Genomic DNA, 12,951 nt, shown 5'->3' with positions numbered 1-12,951 from the left:
ACACCCAGTGAGAGGTGTCAAACTGGCCATGTCCACCCAGTTGGCCATACCCACTCAGTCACCCACGCCTGGCCAGCTCCCTGAGGTCAACCATAGCCCTGATGTGGCCCTCCATGCAATTGAGTTTGACACCCCTGATCTATGGTAAGAAGAGACTTCACTAGATACCAGGTAGAAGGGGTCAGAAAGAAAAGGCAATCTGCAGATGCAAAGTGTCCTCAACTACCATCTCAAGCTTTAAAACCCAAAGACTGTGCAGTTCAATAACATTTAGAGATTAGAATGTTCTTGCATTTCATTTCAAAAACATGTAATAACTCAGCAGTAGTAGGCAGAGGAAGATAAGAGATAGAAGCGAATAGCATTGAATATGAAGACACTCCCACTTGGCCAAAGACTGCCAGTTGCAACCTCCCCCTTTCTGCTGCATTTATTCTTTCTGTCTCTTTTTCTCTTTTGTTTCAGGAGGAACAGCAGGCTCTTACAGCATCTCCTTGCTCATCATCATGTCCCTGGGAGGAATGAGATGTCTAGTGACTGGTGCTGGTGGGTTCCTGGGTCAAAGGACTGTTTGCCAGCTGCTGACAGAAAAGGAGAGTTTGGCCGAAGTCAGAGTCTTGGACAAAACCATCAGCGCTGAAGCACTCCAGGATTTTGAAAGTAAGTAAGGTTGTTGAAAGGAGCGAGTAATTTGGATGCCCAGGAAGAAATACCCAAATCCACATTGTAGAAGCTTCTTATGTAGAGGACCCCACTTTGTTCAGGTGGCACCTCAGTTTCTCAACCAAGCCACTTCAGATTGCTGGTGAAGATTCATATAATGGAAACCTTGTCTCCTGTTTTTTAAACACACAGAATAGATAATAAACTAGATTAAAAACGTTTCCTCAGCATGTTAGAAGAAGCGTTTCTTCTATGGAGGAGCATTTTATCAGCTGAGCCTCAGCCTCAAGTCTGAAGAAGTGTAAGGTCAGCCCCCGCACCGCCCTTTCTTAACGTTAGCCAGACTAAATTAGATAATTAACATTTATTATTAATATGTCTATATAACATTTCTGCTAAGAAATCTGTCAACAATATCTAGGATATCATTCATGACATTTCAATTTTAATTGAAAGGAACTGTACATAGTATGCGTGTACACATGCAAATTGGATTACAAGATTAGCTTTAAAGAAAGGATAGACGTCATCTCTGTGATGCCCAAAATAGTGGTATGCATAAGCTTGTGCACAAATCCAGATTAAGAAAAAATGAAAATCAGATATTGTTTGCACTGTTAATAGAAAAAAGGCTTAAAAGTAAGCTTTATGTATTTAAAGTAGTATAGGAATATATCTGGGTATATGGATTTCCACAGCTCCTGCTCACCCTTCATATTCCTGAAGGTTGTTAACTACTGTAAATGGGTTTGCTTTCCTTTTTTTTTCCCACTCCTGGCAAAACCTTTTATTTTGGTGTAAGGGATCCAGGGAAATATACTTGTCCATTATTATTATTAATAATTATTATTATATCATATTATTATTATTATTATTATTATTATTATTATTATTATTATATCATTAACAAAATTCAAGAGTCTCATTGGTATTTCTGACTTCAGCAACTGCCCGTAGTTTGGTAAAAAGCTATCACTTCACAGGGAAAAAACTAAAAGGATCCTGGCAAACTTCTGCTTTGTGTCCAGAAACAAGTCACCGGCAGGCATGAACATTGCAACTCTGTAAATCAGTAGTGACAGATAGTTTGCTATTATTTTTGGAATCGGAAAGAGAAATGCAGGCATCAAAAATCATGTCTAAAATGGAATGCTAAAATTTTTGGAATATATTTCCTAGACAGAATGCTGAATATATGGATATATGAACTATGGATATAATGTAAATCCACTGGGGCTTTACAGTACTTAATATTTTTATTTAATGTTATTAAATAAGACATATTCCTTATTCTTGTTCATTTCTAATAAATTTTGTCAGCAAACATAAATAGGGTATTTTATGCAGTCAGAACAATCATTTATAAACTGTAATAAAACTAATGTTTTTATAAGTACGGAATATGCATTGTATATATTATGTTATTGACAGAACAGCTCAGTTTAATGCATGTTTTCTCAGAGGATTAGTAAACATATTCAAAACTATCAACTGCCTGGGTTGTAAGAAAGAAACCTCAGTTTGATTGCTCAGCAAGTTCCACAGATTTTTTCCCTCAGATTGCAGCTGTAATGGTTCTAGGGCTAAAGCTTCAGAGCCTGCCATCAACGAGTTTCCATAGGTCCTAGCTTGGCCCAAGGTCTCTTTCTCTGACTTTTCGTAATAAGAAAAGAAGCTCGGCAATTCCTATGATCCTTAGAGCTTTAAATCCTGCTACTTGCTCCAACCTCCAGTCAACGTGCTAAGATGAAGAGACACCTTGTTTTGGAACACACGTCCTTTGCCCTTAAGCTCATTGGCTAAAACCGAGCCTGTCCTTGTGCATGGAGCCACAGATATCTTCATGTAGTGACTTCTCTTCAGATAAGATGGAGAGCCACAGTTCATTGTAGGCTTGAGTCAGGGTTCGTCTTTCAATGGCATTGAAGAAAATTGTATTTTCAGCACAAAGGCAAAGACAGCTAAGTGGCAGCTAAACTGGGGTGTCCATTGCTGTTCTGCCTGTCCTATGTTTTTCTATGTTATCTGACTAGATGGCTAATGGGAAATAAAATTTAGCAGCATGGAGAGAGAGGAGGAGAGGGGGGAGAGCTTATTTCTCTCCCCTGCTCTAAGGATGGTCTGCATTGTTTGTTTTATAGTGACTATAAGGAAGGTAAATATAGGTCATTACTTATTGGGTGTTTTTCTTCTTCCAGAAGTGAAGAGTAATACCCTCTTGACAGTCATACAAGGGGATATCCGGGATGTGGCGCTTCTTGAAACTGCAGTCCAAGGAGTCTCGCTTGTCATCCATGCAGCTTGCATCATTGACCCCCGGGGGTTCATTGATCAACAGACCCTCTGGGATGTCAACGTCAGGGGTAAGGTGGGATGACTTTTGAGGCCGAGCCAGAGAGTGGTGCTTGCAAAGAAATTTTAAATTCTCCTCAGACTGTACAGAGAGAGGTCAGCCACTCACTGGCAGGTGATGAATGGGCCGTTCTTATTAGGGATAACAGTCAGATGTCTCTCTTCATGGGGGGCGTCTGGATTGCAGACTGAGAGAAGGGTTCACCACCTCCTTCCACTATAGCTGGGATTGTTCTCTCTGTGTGGATAAGTGTCTGTTTAAGAAGAAAAGTTCTGGAAGACATTACATGCGCACGTGGATATGCATTTGCACAAACCCTACAAAGTTGTCTGGGGGAAAAATATCTTTCTTAATATCTCACATGGCAAAAAGACAGGGATCAGGTAATCCCATGCACATCCTTTATTCTATAAGAAACCCAGAACAAGTAACTTTAATCTGACCCCACACAAACCTCGTAAAGCAGGCAGCATCTATTTTATTCCATTTTGCCTGGACAAGTCCCTGTAGTTTTCTTGCAAAGGTTTTTCAGAAGTGGTTTGTCCTTGCCACCTTTCTAGAGCTGAGAGAAAGTGACTACTCGCCTAGGTTCACCCATCTGGCTTTGTATCTAAGGCAGGACTAGAACTCTCTGTCTCCCAGTTTCTAACCTGATGCACTTAGCCACAGGTTAGAAAGTCAACTCATCTCCCTTTCTCTATATATACAGGTAGTCCTCCACTTACGATCACAATTGAGCCCAAAATTTCTGTTGTTCAGAAACAGAAAATGTCTGTTTGTTAAGTGAGTTTTGTCCCATTTTAGTGTGACATTTCTTGCCACACTTAAGTGAATCACTGCAGTTGATAAGTTAGTGAGCTGGTTATTAAGTGAACCTGGCTTTCCCATTGACTTTGCTTGTCAGAACGTTGCAAAAGGTGATCACATGATCCCAGGATGCTGCAATGATCATAAGTATGAACCAGTTGCCAAGCATCTGAATTTTGATCACATGTTCATGGGGATGCTGCAAAAGTTGTAACAGTGAAAAATGATCATAAATCATTTTTTTCAGTGCTGTTGTAACTTTGAATCGTCACTAAATTAACTATTGTAAGTTGAGGACTACAGTACATGTGTGTCCAAACACACAAAGAAAGCCCCGATGCAAACTGGTAGTAAAGGTAAGTAGAACCCACCCCTGAGTGAGGTCCTTCAGACATAAAGCCTGAAAAGGAGGAGGACACTAAGAAACCGAGGGAAAATATAAAAGCCTCCTTTAAATATTTCCCTGTAGTTCTGGGGCTGTGAAAGTTCTTCTGGGAACCTTAGCTCCCATTAATGCACAATAAGAAGGGTTTTCTAGCAATACTTGCAAAAACAACAGTATCAGACCTGCCTCAACTTGGGCTTCCAAGTAAAAACGATCCTTACCTCCATTTGTTGAGGATGATATAGTCTAGAAGGTGGGAGTTCTGACAAACGGGCTTAGAGGCCTTTTATGGCATCAATTTATAAGATGATGTTCTCCGGGGTGGGTGGGGGGGTGGGAGGATGAATAGCAACCACCTCAGCCTTTGTAATGTTGCTAACGTTTCCCTTTTTCTGAAGGTACACAGCTGCTGCTGGAGGCCTGTCTTCGCAATGATGTCCAGTATTTTATTTATACCAGCAGCCTTGAGGTGACAGGTCCAAACAACAGAGGAGATCCCATCTATGATGGTGATGAAGACACCCCATATCAGATGACCCAAGGCCAGCCCTATGCTGAAACTAAGAGAGAGGCAGAGAAATGTGTCCTGGAGTTGGATAGCTTGCCGCTCAAGGGGGGCAATAGTTTTGTGACATGTGCTTTGAGGTCTATGTACATCTATGGAGAAGGAAGTCCTTTCCTTCTGAGTCATCTCGATGAAAGCATCCTAAACAATAATGTATTTTTGAGGCTGTCTAGGAAAGAGGCGATTGTAAATCCTGTCTATGTGGGAAATATTGCTTGGGCTCATATTCAAGTGGCTAAAGCCATGAGAAACCCAACAAAAATGAAACAGATCCGAGGGCGTTTCTACTACATCTCAGATGATTCTCCCCACACAAGCTATTCTGACTTCAATTATGAGCTGACAAAGGAGTTGGGGTTTGGTGTTGAACCCAAACCTGTGATGCCCATCACACTTTTATATTATTATGCTCTCTTCCTGGAGATTGTGAGCTTCTTGCTCAAACCTTTCTTCAAATATGTTCCTTCTATTAATCGTTTCCTTGTAATCCTGCTCAACACCCCTTTCAGTTTTTCTTACAAGAAAGCACAAAGGGATTTTAACTATACTCCTCGCTACTCATGGGAAGAATCTAAGCAGCGCACAAGTCAATGGATTGCTGACATAACCCCACTGAGGGCAGCATACCTGAAAAGCAAGACTAACTGAATGCCAGAAAAATCTATTCTTTAAAACAAAGAGGGGGAGGCATAAAAGAATCAAATCAATCAATAATTTTTTATTATGGTCACAGCCCAGCATTACTAAGAGTATCAAAATATTTAAAATGGGAAAACATACTGAAACCTTGAATAAATTTCCCATGTTGTATATATATATTTGCAACATTAAAATATCAGATGAGCATCCCTCCTGACGTCTCACCATTTTTTTATATCCACTTAAGTTGAGTTCCTGTCAGCATTCGACATCCTAATTCCAGAGTATCCAAACAGAGTATTGTGAAAACATTTCATTCTCCTTTGGGAATAAAGAAAGGTGTTGATAGACTCAATTTGTTGAGCATCTTTAAGTCCATATAGTTTTACACTCACACCAATTTTGGTCCACACACACCAGACAAATGACCTAGCACATCATGAACAACTATCCAAGGATCCCATGCTCACATGTCTCTAGACATGGCCTGAACATGCTATGGTAATTGTTTTTATATGACACAACCTCATGACATTGCCTTAATTTCATCCCTAGTCCGCAGCTGGGGCAGCTTGAGGTCATATTTATCTCTTCCACTTACAGTGTTTTCCCTCTTCCCCTGAGGCAATCTTTGCCAGGGACACAATGTGGAACAATGTTGGTGATGACATAGCTGGCCAAGGATTAGCCAGCTCCAATTCTCTATTTTAGCCTGTTGTGGGAATGTTCCATCTCCTGCAGTCACTGTGCAGTCTCTTTCAATACCTGCTTTCTCCACAGGCAACTGCCAGAGTAACATTTTATCAGAAATTTTCAAACTGTTGTCTTGTAAAACATCACTAGGCCTCTCTTTAAAAAAAAAAAAAGGACTACTGTAGTTTCCACTGAGCTCTGCAAAAGAACAAGGATAATGATAGAGCAGCAAATCTCCATCTTTTTCCTTTCTGAAAAGAGTCTTTCCTGCTAATGGCAGCTCCTCACCCAGAAAATATTGCAATTTTGGGCCTGCTTTGGGGTGCTGGAAGTGCTGGGGGCTCTCTCAACTCCGCTGCTAGGATAGCATCGATTGCCTATCCAAGCAGTAATTCAGGCTGAAGCAGGAAGAAGCAGTAAGGTACCCATATGCCTGCCCACCTGCTATTGTAGTTCACAGTGCTACCCTTCTATGAGAGACCTTCTTTCTTCTCTTGTAAGCTGTCTTGATAGCAAAGCCAAGGTACCTCCTGCAGCTGAGAGAAGATGAGGAAGAATAGCTTTCTTGGGGGATAAGGATCAAGAACAATTTAGTGAATACCCTGTCTGCTTAGCAGTGGTGACCCACTATGAGTGTCTCTCCCTCCCTTTGTCCACCATGCAACAAGCCTGTCCCCATGTGGGATTCGTTGTCTAGTTTGGAAATAAACAATCACCAGCCAAAACTTCCAAAAGAAAACAATGGTAATTTTATTTTCCACTTTGCAAAGCGGGTGGACCACACACACACACAGGGACAGTGGACACACCCTAAATCATCAATACATTTGCCTTATATTCCCTAGTACCTTTACAAATTTACCTCCCACCTCTTCTTCATTAGGTTAGTAATTGTGATCTCAAAACCTATTCAAAGTGTCTAAAATGAATACATTATCTCTGCCCCAGATTACATCTCCCACTACTCTAATTCTATCTTCCCCTGCCCTTATTTACAATTTCCTTTTATGGTCCTAGTTCCTAGGGGTTGTCTCTAGAGTAATTATCATATCAGTAAATTCTGGTTATGGCCAGTTTCTAGCATAGCAGAGGCCTCTGATCCTAGCTCCTAGGTACAATTCTCAAGCTTCAGCCTAGCTCATGAGATTAGAAACATATACAATGTATTTTCTTCACAGCCAACATGTCTTCTTACAATTCTGTAAAAACAATACAACTCTGTTTCCCACACCCAGCTCCAAGTATCTCAGGAACATCAGAGACTGCCCAGGCACAAGATTATCACCAGAGCTTCTATTGCCCCTTTGCGGAGGCTTCCTTTGAGATACAAGATGCAGGAGGAAGGCTCACAAGGGGGGGGGGAGTTGGGGGGGGATGGATATAGGAGGGAGGGGCATGCCTTGCCATTTTGGAAAATGATTGGTTTTTGAGGCTTTGGTGGGATATCTTTAAACTGCCACAAAATCAGCTCCAATCCTGCTGGCCTTTATAAAGGCTGTCAAGACTGGTGGTTGCCCCAGGTCTCTAGATCCTGATAGATTGGAGCCCCAAATGACTTAATTTCTGTTTGGGTTGCCATTTTATTATTTTATTGTGGCTTATTGGTTTATGCTTTGGGTTTTTAAAAATTTTTGTTATTGTTAAATTCTGCTGAATCAAAACCCTGAAAGAAAGGCAGCCCAGAATTGCTGTAAGTGCACAACCTTTTTAAAACTGAAAGAAAACTGAAAATATCTCTCTATACTTTTCTACCTTTTAAAATTAATTTTTGCCTGAAGACCTGAAGGGCCAGATTGGAGAGAAATCATCATAGAGAAAATCTACACAATCACTAAGTGTACATCAATTTAAAAACACATAATCAATTTTTGCCTGAGAAATTGATAAATATTTTCAGATTTTTCTTTTTAAAATACACACAAAACCTGTACTGGATTTTTAAAAAAGTATCCTGCCAAACTGGGTAATGTAATGTTGCAGGCTTTTGCGTATCTGCACATCTTATTTCTAAATCAGATCAAAGGCTAGAACCTCAGTTAATATTTTAATACAGAACTTTCCTTGGAATTTTCTAAAAGAAGAATCCAAATTATTTATTGCTTCATGAATTGCCACAAGCTTAAATCTGAAAAGATTATTCTAAGTTTGAAACATAACCCCTCCTTCAAAAAAACAAAAACAAAAAACCTTCAGCATATGCTTCAAGTTGTTTTTACTTGGTATTAGCAAGACATCTTATATTGATTTGATGGAAATCAATTAGCAATTTCTCAATAGCTTCCTAGTGATTTGAGTCTAACAAAGCTAAATATACAATATTTCAATAATATTGGTACTCAAGAAGCTATTGCTGTATTCAGCATAAGGCACAGGGCATTTCCTCTTCTACATTCCTGGGATTTGTTGTTGAAGATCAATGAAAACGGACATTGGCTAACTTGAACGTCCATTTTCAGTGCACTGCGACAATAATCCATGCATGGGTTAATCTCTCATCTATTTACTCGAGACTGAATGTAATTTTTTTCATTTCCTTGACCACGCCTCCTGTGCTCCATTGTCTTTAGTCTTTTTCATGAAGGCGCAGTCCACAAGAGAATCCGCAGGAGAAAGAAAACAGAAGAAACTCACCCCCGGCAGGATAAGGAAGCCTAAAGGGAGAGTTGGATTATCATCGCAGCACACAGAAAATGGACTTTCAAGAAAGCCAACATCCGTTTTCCAGTGCGCTGCTCTGATAATCCATGCATGGGATATACCCAAGCTTAAGGACACTGGGCAGGAGCCTGACTGATCTCTGGGTCCTGGATGGAGAGCACATTTTGCAAAACCCTCCTCCCAAAGGATACCTCAGCAGAAGCATAAATGTCCAATTTGTAATGTCATATGAATGGTGACAATGACAACCAGGTGGCCACCCGACAAATGTCTGCAACAGATGCTTGAGTAGCCCAAGCAGCCACAGTGGCTGCGCTGCGAGTAGAATGAACCAAAATGCATCCAGGTAAAGGCTTTGCCTTGAGATCATATGCTTTCAAAATACAGGCCTTCAGCCACCGACCCACCGTTGAAGAGGAAACTTTTCTACCCATACGGAAGGAGTGAAAGGACACAAACAGAGCTTTGGCCTGTCTAAAGGAAGCTGTCCGTTTAATGTACCATTTGGGCCCTCCGAATGTCCAAGGTGTGCCATCTTTCTTCCAGCGGATGGTGTGGAGCTGGGCAGAAATCAGGCAAAATGAGTTCTTGGGCATGGTGAAACCAAGAGTGTACCTTGGGCAGAAAGGAGGAATCCATCTGCAGTACTACTCTGTTAAAATGAAAAATACAGAGGTCTTTTCGTATGGATAAGGCCGCTAGTTTGGATATCCTCCTTGCAGATGTAATTGCCAGGAGAAAGGTGACCTTGAGGGTTAGGAAATGGAGGCTGATGGAGCCTAGTGGCTCAAATGGTGGAAACGGAAGGGCCTGAAGGACTAGAGGCAGCTCCCAAGTGGGGCAGTGATGCCCCACTGGGGGTCTGAGATTGGTAGCCCCCTGAAGGAAATTGTGGACCCTCAGATGTTGGGAGAGGGTATGATGAGAGTCACAAGTAAGTATCATTGATAAGGCAGCCACTTGCCGATGTAGCATCGTGGGGGCTAATCAGTGGTGGGATTCAAGTAATTTAACAACCAGTTCTCTGCCCTAATGATTTCTTCCAACAACCAGTTTTCCAAATTGCTCAGAAAAGTAACAACCGGTTCTCCCGAAGTGGTGCAAACTGGCTGAATCCCACCACTGGGGCTAATCCCCTGTCGAGTCCCACTTGCAGAAATTCCAGCACCTCAGGAATGGAATCCGATGTTGGATTGACCACTGATCACAGACAGAAGGCTTGCCACGAAGTGTCATAAATCCGGTTCGTTGATGCATGCTGGGATGCCTGTACGGTGCATATTACCTTCCCTGAAAAATTAGCCTTCCTCAGGAGGATCCTCTCAAGTGCCAGATGGTCAAGTGGAACCACTGTGGCTCCAGATGGAGAATGACCCCCTTGCTGAGAGAAATCCTGTCCTGGGGAATCCTCCAGGGAAGGGACATGGAGAGGCTTACGAGGTTGGTGAACCAGGACCAACAAAGCCAATGAAGCGCTACAAGAAGGAATTCTGCTCATTCAGCTAACAGCTTCCGAAGAACCTGTGGAATGAGTGGTATTGGCTGGAATGCATACAGGAGCCCCTGAGGCCACGGGCAGTGAAGAGCATTGCAACCTTCCGCTCCTGAACTCGGAAACCACAAGAAAAACCTCGGAAGCTGTGTGTTCTCCGGACAGGCGAAAAGGTCGAGTATGAGGATGCAGGTACCATTTGGCCAAATCCAGGTGTGCCCTGCTCAGCCAGTCCGCTTGTATGTTGGAGGTGCTGGAGATGTGTTCCGCTTTCACCCTCAGCATGTACTTCTCCGCCCAACACATCAGCCTCTCTGCGTCAGCCATCAGCATCTTGGATCGAGTGGCCCCTTCCCGATTTATATGGGCCTTCGTGGCCATATTGTCCATTAAAATCAGTACATGTTGACCCAACACCTCAGCCCGAAAATGTCGTAGGGCAAGGTGCACCACCCGCAACTCCAGCCAATTGATGCTGTTCTTCCATTCCATTGGCCTTGGGCCACCTGAGAGAGGAGATGCACGCCCCAGCCGTAGAGACTCGCATCCGATGTTAGTGTGATGCAGCTGGGTACCTGGAACACACAACCTTGTGTAGGGCTGCCGACATCCACCAGCTGAGGGACAGATGAACACGAGGCTGACACAATGAACTTGGCCCTGGAGTTCCTGCACCCTGTCTTCTGGAACGGTAGTAAGAACCATTTTAGTGGACGAGCATATTGGCGAGCCCAGGGCACGATCGCTATACAGGAAATCATCTTTCCAAGCAGTTGTGACAACAGAAGCAAGGGAACTGACCTGTGGGAGACAACTTGTATCACCAACTCCTTGATGCTGTGCTGGCAGTCAGGTGACAAGTAAACCTGGCTGCTGAGCGAGTTGATCACCACTCCCAGGTGGACAATGTGAGTGGTAGGCTGCAGGTGACTCTTTGTCAGGTTGATCGTAAACCTATGTCTCTGAAGTGTGTGGATCACTGTTGCACTGTCCACCGTGGCCTGCAAAAGGGGAGGATGACAGAATTAAAATGTCATCCAAGTAACAGAGGATGCGTACTGGAACCACGAGGACAGTCACTGCCACCACCGCCAACAATTTGGTGAACGTCCGGGGGTCTGATGAGAGGCCGAATGGCATGGCTTGATACTAAAAATGGCGATTGGCATACGCAAAGTGCAGATACTTGCGATGTGCCGGGTGGATCGTGACATGTAACTAGGCCTCTTTGAGGTCCACTGATTGTAAAAGGTCTCCCTCCCATATGTATCCCAGGATCGATTTTAAGGATTGCATCTTGAATTGCCTGTACAAGATAAAACGATTGAGTTGCTTGAGATTCAAGATCCCCCTCCACCCCCCTGAACTCTTGGGCACCAGAAACAAGATGGAATAGAAACTGGTTCTTTCTTGGTCCCTTGGCACCAGTTCAATGGCCCATATATTCAACAAATGTTGGATCTCGGTGTCCATATGTTGGTGGATTTTTTAGCACTTTTAGAACCAGCATGTTTTGATCTATGGGCTTTGGGAGAGCTGGCAGCTTGCTCCATATCAGAAGACAGAGTAGAGTCAGACATAATAGATACCAACGTAGCAAGGCTGCTGAGAAGTCAAACATGAAAGACCACTAGGGAATTGCAGTCCCAACAGGCCCAGAAAGACTATCACTCCCACAGGGAAAGGTAGCAAAGGCAGCTCCCAAGAACCCCATTCTCACACTGCCAGCTCTATGAAAGAGACTGGACTTAGAGTTAAGCAGAGTAAAGGCCCTGGTGTAGCGAAGGCAAACCTGTCCTCTGACGTTGCTGCTTTGAAATGACTGGAAATGGTAATTAAAGGCCTCACTCTCACCAGCACTGCTCCAGGCCTCAGGAATACCAGGGAAAAATGCGCAGGAGTCAAAACCGACCCCCTAAGTGCCGCTTCGCCAAAAAAACACTACTCTGATGGCCAGAAACTAAGCTGAAAGCCAAGCAAACTGTCAGTAATTGAAGGCGCAAGACAGCTGGGTCTCTCAAAGCACTGCCACGGCTGAATCCACAATTCAAAATGGCGGGCAGAAGCAGCAAACCACTTCTCTGCGCCGCCGTGGACTGCTTTCAGTTTAAAATTGGTGCAAAGGCAATTCCGAGCCCTCTGAGTGCCGCAAAGCTATACCTGGTTTTTTGCTCCGGATCTCCGGGCAGTGACTCTGGAGCTGCCCAATAAATTTGGAGCTGCAATGGTGGTGGCAGTTCTGCAGGCTGACCAGGGAACCAGCTCACCCACTGACAGCAATCCAAACGTCGGAGGTGCCCTAAAAGGGACACAACTCCGGAACGCTGCCAGAGAGGAAGTTCAGGGCAGTGGAAGGTGGCCTGGAGCCCCAGGGACACCGAACACACCCCCGACAGCAAAAAGGAGATGGTGTCAACTCTCCTACCAGAGTCCAGATGCACAGCTCACAGATAAAGAAACAAAAGTCCAAGAATTGATAATCCAAGCAGAGAAATCTGACAACCTATTTGCCAGAGAAAGCCACTTGGGTCTTGACAGTTAGACTGAGTGAAAAAGACTGAAGACAACGGAGTACAGAAGGCGTGGTCAAGGAAATGAAAAAAATTTACACTCAGTCTCGAGCAAATAGATGAGAGATTAACCCATGCATGGATTATCAGAGCAGCACACTGGAAAACAGTTGCTTAGATTTGTAA

At 43.3% G+C, this 12,951-nt stretch overlaps 1 protein-coding gene across 1 annotated transcript; it reads left to right on the top strand.

Annotated features, from left to right (window-relative positions):
- The first annotated feature begins 468 nt into the window (after positions 1-468).
- Positions 469-5,622, top strand: LOC117661842 (3 beta-hydroxysteroid dehydrogenase/Delta 5-->4-isomerase-like). Its single transcript, XM_034411024.3, has 3 exons — positions 469-660; positions 2,862-3,026; positions 4,607-5,622. Exons 1-3 carry the CDS (start codon positions 507-509, stop codon positions 5,419-5,421), a joined length of 1,134 nt encoding a protein of 377 aa, XP_034266915.2. The 5' UTR covers positions 469-506; the 3' UTR covers positions 5,422-5,622.
- The last annotated feature ends 7,329 nt before the right edge of the window (positions 5,623-12,951 follow it).

This window comes from Pantherophis guttatus, chromosome 2 (assembly GCF_059756535.1).
Source record: "Pantherophis guttatus breed Tessera chromosome 2, ASM5975653v1, whole genome shotgun sequence".
Taxonomy (NCBI): Eukaryota; Metazoa; Chordata; class Lepidosauria; order Squamata; family Colubridae; genus Pantherophis; species Pantherophis guttatus.
This window is presented reverse-complemented; position numbering and strand designations above follow the sequence as displayed.

Coding starts and splice junctions, on each gene's coding strand:
- LOC117661842 (XM_034411024.3), top strand. CDS start 507: ATGTCCCTGGGAGGAATGAGATGTCTAGTGACTGGTGCTGGTGGGTTC. Junction 661..2,861: donor AGCACTCCAGGATTTTGAAA/GTAAGTAAGGTT, acceptor TTCTTCTTCCAG/AAGTGAAGAGTAATACCCTC. Junction 3,027..4,606: donor CTGGGATGTCAACGTCAGGG/GTAAGGTGGGAT, acceptor CTTTTTCTGAAG/GTACACAGCTGCTGCTGGAG.